This window comes from Mugil cephalus, chromosome 1 (assembly GCF_022458985.1).
Source record: "Mugil cephalus isolate CIBA_MC_2020 chromosome 1, CIBA_Mcephalus_1.1, whole genome shotgun sequence".
NCBI classification, from domain to species: domain Eukaryota; kingdom Metazoa; phylum Chordata; class Actinopteri; order Mugiliformes; family Mugilidae; genus Mugil; species Mugil cephalus.
In genome coordinates this window covers 20547313-20567724 of record NC_061770.1, presented here as the reverse complement: position 1 = coordinate 20567724, position 20412 = coordinate 20547313, and the positions used below count along the sequence as shown (strand labels likewise).

Below are 20412 nucleotides of genomic sequence, written 5' to 3'. Positions count from 1 at the left end.
TCCAGAGTGTTAGCAAAAATACACTGCTGGCTAAAAAGGCCAGGTATGGTATTTGTAGTCTAATCATAATTCCAAGTTACCTTCAGGTCTTCGTGGGTTATCTCCAGTACGTTTGTGACGTAGAAGGGGCCGTGCTGAGCACTGCTCGACTCGTCCATGACCTGAGTGTACATGTAACCTGCCGAAGACATGATTACAATAATGTTCTTCCCCTCTTCGTTGAAAAGGAAGGTAGCATCACGGATCTTGGAACTAGGGAGCAGGAAGTAGTACATCGGGCTCAGGGCGTCCACTGATAAGTCATAGATCTGTTCGACAAGGGAGACGAATAAAGAGTTAAATCTGAAATATCCGTGTCAACAGATATGTTTCACAGAAATCCACACTCATTGCTAAGTACGTCTGTATTATGTGGATACCTTGACAAAGTCAGCGGTGATGATAGCAAGTTCAGTCTGAGAGCCTGGTAACCAGATAGCTTTGATGATAAAGTTGCCTGTAGCCAGTTGTGGGTGCAGCACCAGATGGTCGGACACAGAGCCCGTGCTGCTGAAAGTTAGCACATGGCAGTCCTGGGAAAAATAAAAAGAACAAAGACGGGATGGTAAAGCCAACCTCATTGCCGCAACCATCCATAGGGACTACAACAAGCTGGATTACACATTATACATTATCACTATTTGAGGCAAAATAGTAGCGTTTCTTTAACTGAACAATACTTATGTGGGCAAAAAAAAAATAATTAAATAGAATAGAATAAGGTGGTATACTGACCTTCAGGCCACACACAGCCAGGTAATCTTCATTACAAGGGTTGCCTGTGAGGCTGAGAACAGTGAAAGGGACCGGGGCAGAGGCCAGACGAGTCAGTGTCAACTTCCTCTTGCTGGAGTCGGCTTGTTTCAGGAGAGTGGACAGCTGCAGAACGGTTATCTGTGAAGATTGAGAGAAAACAGCTGTTATAATGTTCTTTTGATTATGAAATAGACAATACAGTAATGAACAAAGTGTGTGTGTGTGTGTGTGTGTGTGTGAGAGAGAGAGAGAGAACACATGGTGTTACATTTGATAATTACACATTTACCGGCAAATTATGAATATAATAACAATCGGAAGGATAACTGAAGAGGAGGAAGAGGAAGGGATGGGGGAGGCAAATCTCTTATGAGACCGATACATTTTTGTGGGGTGACTCTGGCCCCTGCTAACCCACTGGGGACCGGCTTACAGCTCCCCACACCCCCTAGCCCACGCCACCAGATGTGGAGTACATGTGGCACAACGTTGTTTTTGTTTGTTTGTTTAGTTTTGTTTTCTGTGAATACATGCGACGCATTAAAACAAGATGTGGGTTGCCATGGGTTGTTTTTGTTTGCTTGCTTGATTGTGGTTGCCATTTTTTTTTCTGTTGGTGTAAAATGCAAGAAGAGCAGTGCAGTGATATGCAATGCGTCACACGAGAGACGCTCTAATAATGTTCTGATAGTGAACAAACCTGGTTTCAATGATTAACAGCAAGAAAAAACGCTAACACTTGCAGCCACAAACACAAAAGTGAAGCCTTTGTCTTTGTACGGGTATCAAAAATGCTGCAAATATTTAAAATAATGCTCCAAAAGATCCAAAGGTAACAGATTCAGCGTACCTTTCCCTTTTCGTGGCTGACTGCGAGGTGCTGACGGCGGCCGTGGGGTGAGGACAGGACACACATGGCAACACGGCGCAGGACGTGTGCACTGATGAGCTGGCGGATAGTTTGGCCCTGGTCACCGCTGTAGTTCATCCTCACATTCTCAAAAGCTCCTTCCTGAGAGCCTAGTGTGGGCACCTAAGGAAAAGAACAAATACTAAAGCCAAACTGCTGCACATACTTCTTTTTTTTTTTTTTTTAAATATAATGGAGAGAAGTTTCAACAAGCGATTTAAGTATTAAGTGACTCTTTGATCGTACCATTAACTGGTCCGTCATCTCCACGTTTTTGTCTTGAGTGTGCAGTTCATTGAGGGCTTGCTGAGCCCGGCTGCTACTTCCTACAGCGGATGCCTGCTGGAAGTTGGTCTGGATGGCTTCCATGAGAAACATGAGCATCTCCAGTATGGCTGCGGCAGTGGATGATCCCATCTGAAACAGGAACAGAAAAGCAGACATCACTCAATGTGCATTAAGTGTAAAATAACTCTGTTAAGAAGCAACACGCAAACATAAATCCAAAAATAAGATAAGTGTTGTTTTCTCTCTAACCACTTGTGTTAGCAGCTCCTCCTGGCAGCCCTCAATGCTCTTGCACACGCTGCTCTTCTTAGGTCTGTCTTCATCACCAGGTTTGCCGTCACAGATCGTGACCTTGCCCTTGTCAGAGGGTGAGGCATTCTGGTGGCGGATAGCGCTCTCAGGCATACGCAGTTCACTCTGGAACGCTGAAGACTCTTTGAGAGTAGATCCAATGCCGCTACTGGGGCTGCGCTTGACCAAAGCCTGCAGACGACACAACACAGGAAACCAGTGAGAAAACCACATATAACGTCAATGCTGCCATGCATGTATTCTCCAAAATGGCATGTTAGCTAATGGTTCAAATGAGCACATCATCTTTGTCCTTTACGGTTACAATAATCTGAGTTTGAATTCACTTTCCTAGCTCCTCTACAACATGGAATACACAGTCAAAGAGATGGTTTGATGGAGGCCTACTTCGTCTGGACTGAATAAAAATCACAAATTCACAAGATGTCTCATCACTGGACCGATTAAATATATTAATAGGCAAATACTGCACGACGATGCTATTTATAGGATAGCAAGACTCAATCCAAAGTAAAAGAAAAAACAAAACACCATTTACAAAGGTGAACCACACCATAAAGAGAAACTGTGATTACAACACTGACATCACACTGACGATGACAAGAACAAAGAGCTTTTAAGACTTTATGATAAACTGAAGGTAGAATGTAGTTGGTGGTTTGTTCAAAATCACATGCACATTAAAAAAAAAGATTAACTAGGGAAGCTGGCCTTTTTAGTACACAAATTCTATTATTTTCTGGCCACATCTGTGGACTAGCTATAACCCTGACCAAATGAAATGACGGGATGGAGGTCAATGGGGGAATGACTTGCAAGCCAAAGTTACCGCTGTTGTTCTCTTCCCATGATGACCTGAGGTATTCGGTCTCACCTGGCAGCTGCCATCCTCTTTGGCACCGCAGTCACAGAAGAAAGAGCCATATTTGGCATAGGAGATCTCATGGTCTTTGTGACAGACCTTGGCGCACACTGTGCACACACCTACCCCATCCACCATCTTACAGGTGTGACAGTGGTACCTGAAAAATGGAAAGGGAAGTGTTCATGTGTTTAGTGACGACAACACCTGCAAATTGTATTTTCGTATGATGTCGGTAGACAGAGACGACTTTCGGGACTGAATTCGGGTGTTGGGAGTGATCATCACGACTCAGCTGCATATTAGCAGCAAAGACAGAAAACAAATTCTGCATGTTAGTAACACAACAATTAACTGTTAGTTTTCCTTTTAGCTGCATAAAGCTGAAGCACAAATTAATTTAATACGATCTGGGACTTTTCTAATGTAGTGAATTTAGGGATTTTTATAGCTCAGTAATTTCTACTTTTATATTTTGTGATGAAAACTTTCAAGTGTAATGGCATTCTAGCTCATCTTGTGCACCAGAAGAAAAGTGAACAATAAAAGCTGTTGATAGGGCTAGATTGAAATAAATAAATAAATAAAAAGACCTAGTCTCTCATAATGAGTCAATGCAACAGGTTTAGCCCCCATGTGAGGGAGGGAGATTCAAAATATGACTGAAGGTCCAATTCTGAGCGCACTGTGAACGCTGATATGTGGCCTGCATAGAATCAAATCTCCAACATCTCTAAATAAATCAAATCGGGATCTTTTGAATCGAAATTGTTTCGATTTGATTCAACATGCAAGATTAACCAAAAATCAAAAGAAACAATAAATCTTTACCAGTGTTGGTTCATGAACTCCTTCTGAGTGATGGTGAAAGTGCAAAGTTTGTTGCAAAGGGAGTCTTCATCCTGTCAAAGATAACACGGTTAACATGGATCGTACCGTATTTCGAATGGTGGAGCGAAAACATGACGTGTTGTCTAATTTTTTGCATTATAGTTCATATATGTATCTGGATTAAAGACCGTTGCTTGGTAGAATTAGCAACACAATAAATGTAAACACATGGACAACCTCATAAATAATGACTGTGGTATTGATTGCATTTTACATTTAGGTCTGGAAACAAATGGATAACATCTTACAGAGTCCTCTGCCTGGGAATCATCCTCCTCGACTGCAAGTTCTTCCACCCAGTCTGAGTCTACCTCCATGGCCTTCTCCTCTCCCTCCATTAGCATGGCTGTGGTACCTTGGCCACTGCTTTGTCGCAGGGCGTTCATGACATCAGCCAGGTAGGATATAATGTGACATGAGCATTCGAGCATGCTGGCGTGCTGAAATCAGAGGAGGTGCATGTCAATTGCCTGGCGGCTGATGATTTAATACCTTTATCTAACCTTTTGAAATGTAATAACACCTGAATTAAGTCAAAATAATGCACACAAAAGTTACCTTTCCATGGGACAAGTTTGTGCTCACTTTTTCCACAACATTCTTCTGTGTCAAATACTTTTTGCTGCAAAAAGAAGAGTGACTTTAAATATATATTAACACATTTAACTAAATAAAAGACAACAACTTTTGGAAACTTTTTTCCTGTGAAACCAGTTTCTTACCATCTGGTCAGCCAGTCGATTGCTGCTCTGTGCAGCTGCAGGTGGCCGGCCCCCTGTCCAGCGCTAGCAAGTGTGGCCATGATGACCATGAGCTCAGGAAAACCCGTTCCGTCGCCGTTTGCCAGCATGTCCGTTGCCATGGGAATAAGTGTGCTGAGGAGGACGGTGCACACTCCTTCGCCCACCTGGCTATTATCTCTCACGATGTGAGTGGTGAGCAGCTGCAGCAGCTGCCGGTTTTCTTGCACTATTTCCAGCTGCTCTGAGTCCTTCGGCGGGGTGGCAGTCATACGTGTCAGCCAAGACTGGAGCCGAGGCGGCTCGACACAGGCCAGCTGGGCCAGGGAGCCGCACAGACACAACAGGCTCGGGTTTGGACTCTTCTCAGCTGGGGACGAGAGGAGATGAGTGTTAGGAATGCATTTGGATTAGCACTAAGCATGTTTTGCCCATTTATACGACTGGATGGCATCGCTTATGATTCAGCCCTGTGCACTTACTGAGCTGGAAAAGCTTGGTGAAGAATTTCAGCACCCTGTTACAGAACTTTGCAGACAGGTTCTCATTAGCTGTTGCCATCATGATCTGGACAAGCTCCCCACTGAAGAAGAAGAAACACAAAATGAGTGAAGGTAGACATATAAAAATATACACACGGAATAATACAACTGTGCTGAAAGTTGAGCAGATACCTGAAGGAAAAGAACTCTTCCATTGCCTTTCGGACCTGACTGCTCTCCAGCTGTTTTTCAAGGTACTGAAGACATTCCTCAAGGACAGACTCGTCCAAACCACTAACACAGTGGACAAAATGCATTATGAAGAAGGATGAAAACCAAGCAACAAATACGCAGATTCAGTGTTAATAACAAAATTGGCTTAATGAATGAAAAACAACACACGACATACCTGTTGGGGTCTGAGTGATGAGCAATGATGTTGTAACACCCGGTCACCAAGCGCTCGTAGATGCGAGCGAGGAAGGCGTCTGACTCCGATGGGCCGAGGATGCGCTCCAGGGAGGTGCTGCTGATCTCAGCCACACTCTCCGTGCTGCTCTCCAGGAGGAGCGGCAGCAGGGTGCTCACGACCTGGGAGGGATTCAGCTCCTCTGTACTATAAGGGACAAACAAGCAGCAATGTTAACCAGAGGTAACACATTTATGAGTGAAATCTATCCATCCTGTCCATTTGTTTTTATGATTTGGATTTGAAAACACTCACACAATGAGGTCACCGGTGAGACGGACCAGCGACAGAAGGATGTGTTTAAGAGAAGAGGCCAGAGGCAACGACTGACAACTCAGTGTGCCCAGATGAGCTGCTTGGATGGCGCTGATGTAGCTCTCTGATGGGATTGTATCGTTGGCAAAAGCATTTCGCTGTGGGAAAAAAATAACACATCCAACTATTGGTTGTACATTTGTTGCTAGGTTTTTTTTTTTTACATGACATGCAGAGTGGGGGGCATGTTTTTATCGGCTCTTACATGACAAGAGACAAAACAATAAGTAACTCTTTTATTTGTACTTTTTGAAATTTACATACCCATGAACCAATGTTTGGGAATTCATTGGTGTGAACGCTGTTCCAAGTTTCACACACTGTCTGCACAGCTGATGGTAAGTTCTGCATAATACTGTGACCTGTGAAGATCAATTTAAAAGTTTAGGTTAAAACAGTTCGAGCAGAGAAAAGTTGTTTTGTTTTACGCAGTGTTGCACATACCAAGAAGGTTGGCCTTGCAGCGGGTGGAGCCGATGGACAGAACTGCAGAATAACCTTGGAGCTTTGCATCTGTCAGCTTGTTCTCCCCTTCCTCCGGGATGTTCGTTAGCAGGTAAGATCTAGTCAAGACAAGTTTGATGTAATGATGAGATTAAGATATCTGTGGAAGTCACAGGTGCGTCTACCTAAGAAGATGAACAAAGGCTAGAAAGATTCAGGAGTGCGTTCAGGAAAACTCAAAAACCAAACCGACATGAATCACTGCCATTGGCATTTAACTGTAAATCTAAAAATGTTAATGAACTAAGAACTTCGAACTTGAGTTTTGCCAAATTAAGTTATTAGAGCTCTACAGTGAAGGATGCAAGGAAGTAAAAAATTACAACAAGAAGAAGAAAACCATCATCATAAATTTTTAATGTCTTTGAAACCTTTCAGTCGAGCCTGTTGGTTAAAACACAGCCCTATAAACACGGCTCTTTTCTCACCTTGTGAAGGCCGTGTAAATGTCAGTTAGCTGCAGCGTGGCCGGCAGCAGGTTCTTCGTGATCTCAGAGGACTTGTTGGTGTCGGCCTCGATGGCAACCTTGGACAAATGCTCGTCTAAGGAAACCTGCACTTTAGAGATGACTGCATCCAGTGTGTAGATGGCTTGGAGAGAGGGCAGCTGATGAAGTGGGAGGATGACGTGTGGGTCCACACTTGAGAAAGTAGAAATCTGCAACAGAACCAAGTTGTCAGAGAAAGACTAGCGGGCTCAAACTTTGTTTCGACAACAGCTAGATGATGTGGTAATAGTCACCTGTCTGGCAATGTACTCCTCCGCCAGCTCCACGTCATATTTCACGGTGCTGCACTTAGCAGCTGTCACCTCAACCAGAGATGCTGCTTGGTCTGCTTTCATACCCTGCTTCACCAAGTGTTCCTGTGAGTGATGATATAAGTGTGCATCATTAAAACAAACAAAAACATTCAGCAATTACAAGTCTGCAGTTTAAAATCACACTAAAAACATTCCGCAGTAATCTGGGGTATCAACTGACCTTGATCCAGTTCACGTAGGTAGACACCCGGAGACGGGAGGACCATCGCAGAGTGTGCAGGATGTCGCTTTCACTGGGATCGCTGCAGCCCGTCTTCAGCTGCTCCATGAAGGCTTTGGAAGGTGGTAGAACACCTAGGATTCTCCACAGTACCAGGAAGTAGTACTGAAGGGAGCAGGCCTCCTGCACAGGGCGATAAACCAATTTCATGTTCACCAAACAGTGTTCAAGTTTAAAAGCTGTTAAAATACTATCAATAAGCACATACAGGTAAAGAAGTAGATATTATAGAACAGCAAATACAACCGGAGCACTGAGATTTTCAATGAACACACACTTAAGTCCTCATCAAATTAATGCGTTATACACTTTAAATTTATACGATTTGCAAGAAATATTGTAACAGAACCAATGAATAAAGGTGCAGCCACCTTGGCTTAACACAGTTAAGGCATGGACTGATCGTGTGGAGCGCTCTCACCATAGGAGTGATGGGCTTGTTGTCTTGTCTTCTTGCTGTGTCGAACTGAGAGCCAGCTGCCAGGAGCGAGATGAGCCACGAGTACAGCTCATCGTATTTAACTGCTCCACTGAATAGCTTTGGAAAGACCTAACAGGACAAAAACACAACGGGGTTGCAGTGCAATATTTATTTGGATGATAAAACCAAACACAGAGTGAAATGAAATGCTGCAAGAACACGGACTTCAAGACACAGTGACTGGATGTTTGAAAACTGAAAATAATTCTCACCTTGCTGTCCAGTCTGCTGATATCATCCTCAGATGCCTCAGGCGACAGAACGCAGTAGAATTTGGGCTGGACATTTGAATCTAAATTGACGAGAGGAAAAAATATATAATCTGTACAACCACATGATCTTTGGAGAAAAGGAGTGAGCACACACACGGTGTTTACACACCGACTTATCTGTCAATAAAATAAATTAAGTTGTACTTTACCTGTTGAACAGTGTTTAGCCCAGTTCTCCTCCACCTCTTTGAATCCATAGTAAAGGGGGAGTCCGCTGCGTTTGCCACCATCTTGAACAGAGCTTGACCCGGTGGACGGTGGCGTGAGGAGGTTGTACTGCACCTATGAATAATATTTATGGTTGTGGTGAGTAGTTTAATTTCCTGTCATCAATCGGGTCGAAGCAAAGACTTTTACTTAGTGATTTGATATTAAAATAATCCTGCTTTAGATGAGTGAGAGGAGTGTCTGCTCATTTGGCTGTTACCATTATAGCTATGGGAACTAAAACCAAGATTTCTAAACTGTGGAATTTACAGAATGAAGTAAACAGGAAAAAAAAAGACAATATTAAAATGTGCATTTACCTGTTCAAACAGGTATAAGGGAGCTTTGGAGTAGTGGCGCAGCAGGTAGTCGAAAACCAGCAGCAGACGGGCCAGGTTGAGAGGCACCGCCTTCAGCTGGGAGTCTCTGCTTTGTGCCACTTCAGTGATGGCCTGTGTGACCAGCGTGAGGACTGATCGACGGCCGCGCTCCGACAGGTTGTGGAACAGGAGCAGCAGCAGCTGGAGGTGCTCCACGTTGAGGTCGTCTTCACCGTGAAGAGAGCCTTGGATGGTGTGTTGCTTCAAGGTTCCCAAAAATCTGAGTGAAGGAAAGCGAAAGGTAGTAGAAAGGTAACGTGTGTGGTTTATTGTGCTTGAGTTGAACAGTTTAGCAGAAAAACAAATTACGCAGCCAGATGAGACCGTTTTCATACCTTTCCCAGACTTTCATGCACTCTGGCACATCTGGTTCTCCTTGCACCGTGGCTTTGTGTTGCCATATAAGGAGAAGTCTGGAGAGGACCGATAATGACTGGGGGTGAATGTACAGAGGCCAGGGACCCTCTGAAAAGGGGGCAACACCTAACTGCTGAAGAAGGGTGCTCTGTAAATGACAAAATAAGAATTAGTTATCCAATGTCAGTGTATTACGATACCTCTATTTAGGAAGCAAATCAAAAGTGTCGCCCTCTTTTGGAAAACAATAAAAACAATCCTCTTACCTGCAAGGCTGGAGATGGAAGATCTGAGGTGACGAGGGTGTGGTTGAAGTGATACAGAGCTAGAGAAAACACTTCATCTGAAGAGCCTGAAAAAACACAAACAAAATTAATTATTGGTATGTTTAAAATAGTGAATTAGTCTTCCTCTTTTAATCATTCATACATTTGCATGATAGGTTCTCAATCCCTGTTTCCAGCACATTTTTTTAACACATATCTTTAAATTTTAGGTTTTAACACATAACTACTACTGACATAAATAGTCAACATTGTGCGTCTGTCTTTCTAGCAATAAGACGCTACGTATGTATTAGACAGTTTCTCGATTTCTTTGTCTATAATATTACAGATTGTGTTAATTATTCATTCCAAATACAGTGATACAAGTTACCCCTCTCTGTTCCACATTTTATACAGGTGTCTGGGATATAAGGGTTGAATTTTTCAGGAGTTATAGGTTCTCATTAGCCACTTACACTGAATCAATTTAAATCTAATATTAATGGGTATTGTTTAAGCCTGGGAACAAGCTTCCTCCCATTCCTGTTCTGTAGCATCTGTTTGCAGGTCCTCCATTTCCAGCATACCTTTGACATCTTTGTCCACGTCCTTGATGATGCTGGCGAGCGTAGCCATGTGCTGCTCTGTGAGAGACACGCTCAGGTAGTTGCGGATGAAGTTGTTCCTGGACTTCAGCATCGAGGTGGTGATGAAATTCAGAATGCTGGAGGCTAAACTGAGGAACTAGAGGAAACAAAAATGTCGGCGGGTTAACACGTGATAGAATTAGTAGATTTTCATAAGCTGATAGAAGAGAATAAACAACGGCATTATGAGATACACAAAATAAAAAAAAGAGCCTTCACCAGTTCTGGATCTTTGCGTCCAGCTAAAATGTTGCCGTTCTCGCTCGGGTTTTGCTTGCTCGGGCTCTTCAGCCTGGGAGATGTCTCCAAGGGTGGGGGCGGTGGGGGGGGCGGGGGAGCCACTTTGTCTTTGGTTGGTGAAATTGTCTCTTCGAACCAAAGGCCCAAGATGGGTTCGCTGTCGTCGTCTGCAAAGGAAGGTGAAGCATTTATAAACATTTCGGAGAGGTGAGAAAGTTTCCGAAAAGGCATGAGGTGTTTGCACACTGGTGGTGGTGGTGTCATCAAAAGGGAGAACACAAAAAGCTTCACACTAGTTCTTGACACCCACAACACAGTGCAGGCGGTGGACAAGCTGCAGAAATAGTGAACGGCTGGTGGTGAGTATCTACTCAAGCAAGAATGTGACAGAGTTCATCTTCAGCACATTTATCCCAGAAGACATGTTATTTTCACCGCTGTAGTTAAATAAGGTGAATCCTAAATATGAAGTGCGATGGTGACAGCGATTCTCCTGCTATGGTGCTTCTCTGTCACCACAGTTGCTGGATAAAGGTCTATCCTTCTTCAAAACAATCGTCTGCTATGATAAAATTAATTAGTATTTAAACATGCAATATTGAACTCATAGCTGCCTTTATGTGTGTGAGCGAATGCTGGGATCGGATTCACACTTGATGCACGACACAGATGCTATTTTTCCCAGTCGGCTGAACTGAAGACATATCACTGCTGCGATACTACAGAGCAGAAAGCAATGTGTTACACTCCACATGTCAGGCACTGGCAACATGCGTCAGAAGTTGACGTGAAAATGTGTGTGAGTGAAAACTTTTAAATGAGATTTTGGGGCTGCAAAAACGCGTCGGTGTAAACAGTGACGTAAAAAATGAAATAACATCAACAAACACGATCAGCTGGGTTTTTTTTCCGACCTCAAGACAACAATGCAGCGTGTCCTTGTCTGATTGTTGGTGGTTAGGTGGTTTGTACCTGGGAGTCTTATCTGTTGCGAACCCAATGAAGACTCCTTTCCCTAGAGAAGATGTTAATCCCTACAATAGAAACACTACTTTCCAGTAATTTTCCAAGTTGTAAGCAGTTTACTTCTGAGTATTTAAACCTATAGATCCCTTCGCAGTTTTTTAAACAGTTTGCCTTTTTTTTGAGGGGCAGGGCTTAGCTGACTTAGCACAATAGCATGTAAACGCTGATTTGCATATTTCAATGGAGTGCTTTAATAACAATGGACAAGGAAAACGCATATTTTAAAGAATACGCTAATATACTCACTCCTCGAGACTGTGAGTGTTATTTTAAAAAGTTGACCGATATTCACCGACCCCCACACTCTCACTCACTGGATGGACCATTCTCCAACAAAGATACTACAAGAAATAAGTGGAACCACGGTGGAGGGTAACGTAGCAAATGTAACTTCTGCTTGGACGCCCCTGAAACATACAACTAATGTTGCGTTCCCTAGCGGTTAGCATTAGCATTAGCATGTAACAAGAATCCCCATGTAGTGATTAACTTAATGTAATTTCAATCACAATTTAGTCAAAACCAAAACATTACCCAGGCTGAAACTGACGATGCATTACATATTAATCTTATCTGATATGAAGTGTGCACAATGATGTCTCACTCCAATTGTTTCTTTATAAACTCCAAAGCCAAACCAAAGTTGTCTGCAACTTCAAGTTAGCGCTTTTTGATATATCGGTTTTGGCACCTAAAAATAAGAAAGACGACATTTTCACGATTGATGATCACAGTGTTCGCCTCAAGCTTCCCTCTGTTTTGACTCCAGCTAACGTTGTGACGTCACAGTGACTAAGGCCACGAAGGGGTCTATAAAACTAAGTGTTATGCTCCAAGTCAACTTAAACAAGGACACTACACAAATTATAATCAACATCCTGATCCAATAATACGTTACGAGAAAATGTTTAGATAAAAGGTTGAAAAGATTTATTTAGATGAGTTTTATCAAGTGGCAAATTAACCAGAGGATTAATCAACTACTCAGAAAATAATGATTAAAAGAAGTAATTGTTTGTTGCAGCCTAAATGTTGGTGTAATAATATATGGTTGAATCTGTCACAAAACCAACCACGTATATGTACTTATATAAATCGCTTCATTTGCTCTGAAACAATGATAAAGCTAATTCCTCCAGTTGAATAGTCACTGTTCGTATTCAGTAATGAAAACATATTGATGTCATGATGAAACAGCACATATGTAATGAACACAGAGATCAGGTATCATTTCCTAACAGCACTCACAAACAAGACAGAGGAAACTCTTCTTCACAGGAGCATCTGCCAAATGTTATCAATTCTCCTTAACAACAGTCTGTACGACATCCACACCTGACACCTAATCCAACTCAAGTTCTCCTCACTCCATTATAAGGAACATGTCAACGGATTGTAAGACTATAACATCAAAAACATATAGATACTCTGCTTCTACCACTGTTCACTCAAGGACTAACTGACGTCCCCAGGCTCTGCTCAAGAAGACTATTGTTTCTAATTAATCCCTGTAGGTTTGCCAAAAATTACAGACCTGACAACCCTAACTAGAACTCAAAAATGAAACACAATAAGAGGATTATTATTATTCTCCAGTCACTTAGATGTGACCCTCTAGCTCTACTGGAAAAACATCAGTCTGAATGGCTTCCCGCAGCAAGCAGGTAAACACTGGTCAGTGTCCCACACTGGTTCAATGCCTCTAACCCTGAACAACCCAGACTAGGAAAGGAGGTTTTTAACTCCAGAGCCTGTACTGAAGAGGTGGGGCTCTATCATGTCTGTCCTTGTAGGCTGCATCTACAATGATCATTTTCGAAATACAAAAACAGGACACAACTTTTATGTTTAAAAAGAATATCACATGAATTTGATATTCACATCTGCATGCAACATACAAAAAATCAAAACTTCAGGTGACAGCAAGACATAGCATTGCGTGTTTAAGCCCAGTAAGCACAACTTTAATGTATTGTATTCAAGAATGATACCAATGTTTTAACGTGGGTCATACATCACTTCTGCACCAAAATGTTTTATATAATGTTGCATATTTTGTATTCCTCTATTTAAAAATACCATTTGTCCAGGATATCTCAAGTTGTAGTTGTGGATACACAGGAGAAAATTGCCTTCCTGGAAATAAACTGAGGTACAAACTAAATAATATAACCACAAAGTCAGTACTTCAGTTATTTAAAACATTTACCTCAGCAGTGCAAATTTACCTACAATCTCAAAAAGATAGCCAACCAAAGTCGGCATTATATGATTTGGAGGTTTTGCATTTTAATTGCTAACCTATTAAAGCATGGCCAGGTCAGAATCACTGTTCAAAATAGAGGTGAAACAAAATAGGAGCAGAAACTAAATGACAAAAATGTTTGCTCTTAAAAATGAGCATATGAGAACTGATTTTAATGAAAACACAAAAAGGATTCAAGCTGTTTCTGTCTGTTAATGTCAATTAATCTCCAGCCTTAATTGAAGATTTCTGTTCTTCTAGAAATAATAATGACCACCCACAACATCGGTATTATCCTTTGAAACACAATGAGCCACAGATGAATCTTTGACAAAAAGTAAAAATTTAGTTCATATCAATGACAAGACAAAAGCAACTTTGAGACTCAGGTCCAGGCTGTTTTTGTCAAAGCCTCTTCATCTCTGGCTTTATCATTTACTAGGCTATTGGGGGGAGGTCACAGCTCAGAGCCTAAATTGTGAGACATACAATAACAAAAATGAATCTAGGACAGTGAAGGTGACACCAAGTCTTTGACCCGAGGACAGAAAACTGCTGACCTGAGACACAAGCTGCACTTGTCTTCTCCTGTCTTCTCTCTGCTGAAATAGTAGAGACTGTCAACTACGCTGTCATTGTGCGATGAAGGGACAAAAAATTAATTACATCACCGTGTGCATGTGTGTGTGCGTGTTTTGTCCTTCTTCCTCTTTGTCATCACCTGAACCACTGACAGCGCACACACGTTTCACTGCACTAACACTAACTCAGAGTTCAAAAACAAACATGACTCTGCTTTAAGCGCTTGCATCAACAATGGGGAAATTCTGAGGCATATATTCAGGGCTCTACACGCAAGCTTCACGATTCCTGACTTATTCATTCATATCATAATTAAACAACGAGCACACAGTTGTGTCTCCATTACACCAGACCTTCACTAGATCTAAAGACCATTTACTTTTTTTTTTTAATTGTTAATTTACCGAATTAAACAGTGTAGTAGATAAACACGTACATTTCCCTGTCATGTCTATAAAGTCCTCTGATTTGGTTTTATCAACTGTTTTTAGTCCCTTTGAGTTGTTCTACTTAACGATATGTTTCTTGCATCTTCTATGAACCTAAACACAAGATTTAAGTATAAACTGTCCAAGACAACAGACGCCGTATGCTGTCTTCTTGTTTTGCGGATGCACACCCTCGCATAAAGATTAAAGAGGCCTTTTTAAGAGTAGGGTTAATTGCTTGAATCCAGAAACAGAAAATACCTTGGCTGCTGTCCTCCTCTGTACTGCTGAAGTCATCTTCATAGTAGGTGTTAGAATCTGTAGAGGCGCTGGCGTCACTGCTGACTGAGCCCTTCCTCTGGCGCTGGAGAACACAAGCCTGACACAAGGAGCGAGAACAACGATTTTAACAAAACCTCCTCAACCGTGCAACTAAATTGTTCAGTCATTCTGTTCTCCAAATCAAACATCCAAGAATTGCTTTAAAATCTCTTCTTGCGCCCCAATGGTGTGTTTTTATAGCACAGCACAGTGAAACTAATAATAGAATAATCAGAAATTAACCAAAATTACAGAGACATAAATACATGTGACTGCACCTTCTTGTAGGAAGTGGAGAGCAGAGTGAAGAGCAGGTTGGTTAGGGGCACGGAGTCGATGAGTCTTTGGACCCTCTGGATGGAGGTGCTCTGGGCCATGATGTTGAGCTCAGCTGGTGGTCCATCACTGGCCCAACCCTGCAGGTAAAAGGACAGACAGACTGGAATAAGGACACATGAATTTCAAAGAATAAAAGGTTTCCATAATGTTATTTTTTTTCTGCATTCTGAATATGCTTTACTTTTTTTATTTGCTAATTTTATGACAGCAAAGGAATAATAAAATATGGTCTGAAAAACCTGTGTCTGCTTTTTGTTTGTCGCCCAAATAAAGAGAAGTCATGCAGAATGAGACCTATCTGAAGCCCGGGAAGTGTTTTGGTTCCTCAAACAAGAGGATTAAAGCTTGCTCTTCATTAGCTACGCTGACATTAAACATCATGTTTCAAGTAGAGTATTTAAGTCTACAATAAAAACTGCAAAGTCTCACACCAGAGATACTGGCTAGAAAGTTCAGAATCTTTATTTCTAAGGCTTTGCTTACCCTGTGCAGAGCCTCAACTTGCAGATCCTGAAACAGCGAAGTCAAAAGTTTGATGGCGTGGTTGGCCAGGATGACAGACAAAACTCCAAACCCCTGGTGTCTACAAAAGACAAACATAAAAAAATGACCTTGTTACTCAAACGGATGAATACATTTGTCAGAAATTTGCAAAACAAATCATTTACATCAAGTGTTGTACAGACCCCACACTGGCCACAACCCAGTTCATAAAAAAAGAAAAACAAATAACAAAAATAATAATAACTGATGAAGGTTATTAACCGATCTGTGCCACAATGACACAAGGCACTTTGTTATAATTGATAATTACCCTTTGCCAGGACCAAGCTTAGGCGATCCTGCACCATCCTTGGTGCGAGCAGCAATGTCTCGGACACGCAGGGCAGCCAAGGGATCCTTCTCTTTCCCTTTGTCTGCCAGGGCGGTCGGGCTCAGGTTAAGAATCAGGTACAGGCTGTTTAAGAGGCACCAGGCTCCAAGCAGTTGGAAGTTCTGATAATGCTGAAGAGCACAAAGTGGGAAAAAGTCTTAACTTGTTTCAAAAATGCTTTTATTCCTTTATTACTTTTCTAATACACCACTCGAACATAGTACTCACCTCTCCTCCAGCTCTACGAGAGTTGCTGATAGCTTGTCCAATCATTTCATAGATCTCCAGCTGTTGTGAACATAAACACAAACCATTTTTAATGTATTTATCTTGTCAAGATACACAAACTAGTACGACACAAAAACTATTTGATACATCAAAGTGTGACACAATATTATCCAAATAAAGTGTGATAAATAAAACAGCATTAATTCTAAAGGAATTTTCGTACACTCTTTCATACACTGACAACGCTGTGCTCATTATACTCACACATTTCTGGACGATTGTTGCTGCGTCATTTTCATAGTCTTCTTCTTTAGTGCCAGTGGAGGCAGAACGAAGCTGCAAGCCACTACCTACTTGTAGGATGGCCATGCACGTGGCCACACTCACACCTAAACAGGTAAAAATGGAGAGTCATTTCAAATTCAACATGTTACACAAAATAATTATAACTCCGCCTCCATTTGGAAATGATTATGCTCCAGCAAACATCTGCCAGACCAGTCAAATCATTTGTGCTGCTGAATGTTTAGTCTGAATAGCTGGACAGTATGATTTATTTTAGCCACAGGCGGTCACCACCTACCAGCGTAGAGACAGCTCAAAGCCAGCACGGTCATGTCCAGTAGTCTCCCCGGTGTCAGTGGCTCCAGCACAGGCAGAGACAATGTGTCCAGAGCCATGGTCACGTCTATCACCAGTGAATGAAATCTAAATATGGATTTAAATGTTATTTGAAGATTTATGGAGAAACAAAACTGTATCAGATCATGTTAACTGAACAAAATAAATACCCATTGCGAACAGCAGTGGCGTCGGCCACTGTGGCAGGCATGATAAAGAAAGAGTTGGCTGACACAGCGTCCTGGAAGCGGTTGATGTAGCGCAGAAAGTAGGGCAGGTTGAGGCACACACGCAGCAACTTCTCAGACCCACCTGGTTAGACAAATCAGGAAAATACATTGTTGTTATACATGAACTGCACAAAGAACAAAAAGAGGAAATATATATATGTATATATACGATCAAGCAGTATTTTCTTTTTAAATAATTCAGCAAGTGGACCATTCAAAACACTGCCTGTGTTTTATAATTCCAGTGGCGACATAGGCCAAATGATTACACTACAAGACCTTAAAACATATGAAAAAAAAAACAGACAGCTTTGCAATCTCCACTTTGCAATGTCCTGCAAAAAAGCAGAAACCACTCACCAAGTTCCTGTAAGCTTGACACATTCTGAGAGACAAAGGCATATTTCATTTTGGCCTGAAGAGCTTGATCTGAAGTTTGGTCATCGGAATCACTCTCAGCCTACAAGGAAAGGAAAGTTGGGGAAAAAAATATTACAATTATTATGAGTAATTACACGCAACAGCCAGGACAGGTGCATGGAAAGAAGCACATTAAATTACAGGTGAAGAGTGTGCTCCTTTTCAATGGAAACAGTGACGAAAGATATTTGAACTTGTGATGAGAGTAATGTATGAGGCAGCTGGGTCTGTAACACGTACCTGCATGTGCGCTGCAGAAGGGGAGGCCAAGATGGTGGTAAGGTCAGGGTTAAAAACGGAAGTCAGTTGATTAAAGAAGTTCATTTGTACTTCTTTATGTCGAAGCTCTGGGTTCACAGCACTGGGCAACTCTTTCTGATCTTCCACTGTTAAAAGATAGACGACACATGTTTGTCATTTACGTACTAAAGCCTGAAGATTTCCTTGGATTGTGCAATCAATTTTAGGGACCACTAAGGATAAATACATTCTTCCTTTCTCAGTGAAAAATCACAGCAGTTACTAAGGGAAACGAATGGGAAAAAAAATAAAAAATAAAACAATTCCCAATGAGCCTGTAACATTAGGCCAAATACTACCAGCTGTATTGTTTCACAATCAGTGAAAATTTGTTTGACTTTAGTTCATTCATTAAGGGTCACTCACCATCTGAAAGGGTCTTGACGGTTTGAGGCAACTTGGCAGACTTCATCATAGCAGTGAAAGTAATGATTTCTGTGCGATCTAGTCTGCTGCAGCCAGTGCAGAGTCCTTTTATGAGAAGGATCAGGTGTTTCTGAGGAAAAAGCAACAGTGTTACTAAACTTAAATGGTCGATTAATAAAATCCATTTTAGGGTGAACCAGTTGAAAATGTTTACCCCCAGCGGTACGTGTCTCTCACCTGTGATACTGCACATGCCTCATCTGGGTTTTCCAGGCGCAGCAATGAGAATTCAATCAATACTTTGCACGCTGCAGCAACCGACAGCAACTGGTTTCTCGGTACTATTGAGACGGAACAAAAATTATTTGCTGGCTGTAACAAAAAAAAACTATATGCTTAAATGGTTTAGATGAAACTGAGGTGTTAGAATAAAGGGGAATTGAACTATACGTACTTTGTCCACATACTGTGGTGATGTAATGTGCAGAGAGTGCCACGAATGATGAGTAGAAAGGCTCATACTGCTTGTCGTGGTGAAGAATGTCTGATTCACTGCAAAAGACAATTATCAAACACTGTCAAACATCAGATTTCACGCAAAATTTTATTGTATTTTTTGCCTCCAGAGCAGAGGACAGTGCAGTATAGAGCAGACGGTAACACTGAGCCTGCGTGCATTTTATTTAGCTAATGTAGCTCCTCACTTCCGCCTCAATTCAGGCTGCCCAGACAAGCATGGAGAAATAATAACATAGACCCACGACCCATTTTTCACTAACAACGACAGACTATTATTAATGAACTTTAATAAATGTTATCTCACATTAATAACAAGCCAATGAAAATTACCCTGTATGTCAGTACGGTGACATACAGGGTACATACATTTGGGCTGACTACAGGCAATCAATTAATGCTTTGCTATCCACTTAAATTTAGCCGACTCAAGGTCCTAAAAATAAAAAAATAAAAACACCTGAAAAGAGAAAGCCCTGTTGTAATCATTTTTGCCTCAACCGTGCCTTCCAGCATTGCCCAGTCAGGCACTACACTTGTGCCTCTAAGGAAAACATTTAATTAGGTCTCCTTTAAACTGATGTGGATTTAGAAAACTGCTTTCATTATTAAAACTATATGTACAGTACTGACTAAATAACCAAAACGCTGCACTTGCAAGATGGTCCGTGTGCATTACATAAATATTTTTTCATCACTATTAGTAGGCTCAGAGTAGTGAATACCTGAAGACCCAGTCCTCAACAATAAAACAAACAATCTAGTTCAAGTCAAGCTGCGTTGTAGCTTTGATACCGTATAGTAATCTTCTCTGAGCTGCACCGGAATTTTTGCAAATGGGACAATGCAGCAACATGGGGCAATATTGCAATATGTGTGGGGCAAATAGTTTGCAGCATCCTAACAAACCCAGGCTCTTTGACCGTGTTAAATGACTGCCCCGACTTTCCTGATGTACTGTGTGTAAGCACCATTTCTTTTATTGGTGGAAAAGGTGGCACCATGGTGACATTAAGACATGAGGCAACTCAGGGTTGATCCTTTGTCTCCAGGTTTGTGACCAGGACAGGAGCTTTTATTTGAATCGTGAAAAGAATTACATTGTTCCTACTCCACTGCATAGTTTTACTGAAATAGACTGTTTGTGCTGCTCCTATTAGTTCTTCAACTTTGTACAACCTTTGCACTGTAGCACTGTTGTCTGTTTGTGGCTGGATATCACTGAAGTAACATGATTATCTCTTAGGTATTGATGTGTTGTTTTCATCAATTGCTAATGCTGCTATTACTCAAGCTCAGATGTACACGCCTCTAAGTTTAAATTATTTTGATATATCATCTAGGCCAGTAACGGTGCATCTATTTTTTTTTTTTTTTTTTTAAAGCAAAAGAGTCCTATTAGGTGTGTGAAATTAGCTGTTGCACAAGTGATTATCTTGTTTGCATATTGGAGAT

At 41.6% G+C, this 20412-nt stretch overlaps 1 protein-coding gene across 9 annotated transcripts in view; it reads right to left on the bottom strand.

Annotated features, from left to right (window-relative positions):
• The window catches only part of ubr4 (ubiquitin protein ligase E3 component n-recognin 4), a 45176-nt gene that overhangs the window by 23300 nt on the left and 1464 nt on the right, over nt 1–20412 (bottom strand). For 4 of the 9 annotated variants that reach the window (XM_047578419.1, XM_047578434.1, XM_047578427.1 and 1 more), the window contains exons 2-43: nt 18896–18993; nt 18679–18782; nt 18442–18571; nt 18016–18161; nt 17716–17815; nt 17296–17437; nt 17088–17212; nt 16769–16893; nt 16505–16564; nt 16217–16407; nt 15886–15985; nt 15342–15479; nt 15004–15121; nt 14293–14334; nt 10441–10628; nt 10162–10318; nt 9575–9660; nt 9287–9456; nt 8892–9171; nt 8514–8646; nt 8305–8384; nt 8033–8161; nt 7552–7734; nt 7311–7433; nt 6997–7226; nt 6509–6627; nt 6329–6426; nt 6005–6162; nt 5690–5896; nt 5473–5574; nt 5281–5381; nt 4781–5168; nt 4617–4680; nt 4307–4498; nt 3999–4069; nt 3135–3327; nt 2243–2476; nt 1952–2122; nt 1646–1828; nt 775–933; nt 420–572; nt 81–308 (exon numbers count right to left, since the gene is read on the bottom strand). In XM_047578419.1, the coding sequence (XP_047434375.1) occupies nt 81–308; nt 420–572; nt 775–933; nt 1646–1828; nt 1952–2122; nt 2243–2476; nt 3135–3327; nt 3999–4069; nt 4307–4498; nt 4617–4680; nt 4781–5168; nt 5281–5381; nt 5473–5574; nt 5690–5896; nt 6005–6162; nt 6329–6426; nt 6509–6627; nt 6997–7226; nt 7311–7433; nt 7552–7734; nt 8033–8161; nt 8305–8384; nt 8514–8646; nt 8892–9171; nt 9287–9456; nt 9575–9660; nt 10162–10318; nt 10441–10628; nt 14293–14334; nt 15004–15121; nt 15342–15479; nt 15886–15985; nt 16217–16407; nt 16505–16564; nt 16769–16893; nt 17088–17212; nt 17296–17437; nt 17716–17815; nt 18016–18161; nt 18442–18571; nt 18679–18782; nt 18896–18993 (6199 nt within the window). The remainder of the gene's footprint in view (nt 1–80; nt 309–419; nt 573–774; nt 934–1645; nt 1829–1951; nt 2123–2242; nt 2477–3134; nt 3328–3998; nt 4070–4306; nt 4499–4616; nt 4681–4780; nt 5169–5280; nt 5382–5472; nt 5575–5689; nt 5897–6004; nt 6163–6328; nt 6427–6508; nt 6628–6996; nt 7227–7310; nt 7434–7551; nt 7735–8032; nt 8162–8304; nt 8385–8513; nt 8647–8891; nt 9172–9286; nt 9457–9574; nt 9661–10161; nt 10319–10440; nt 10629–14292; nt 14335–15003; nt 15122–15341; nt 15480–15885; nt 15986–16216; nt 16408–16504; nt 16565–16768; nt 16894–17087; nt 17213–17295; nt 17438–17715; nt 17816–18015; nt 18162–18441; nt 18572–18678; nt 18783–18895; nt 18994–20412) is intronic. The other 5 variants (XM_047578448.1, XM_047578474.1, XM_047578465.1 and 2 more) reach the window with 3 other exon arrangements.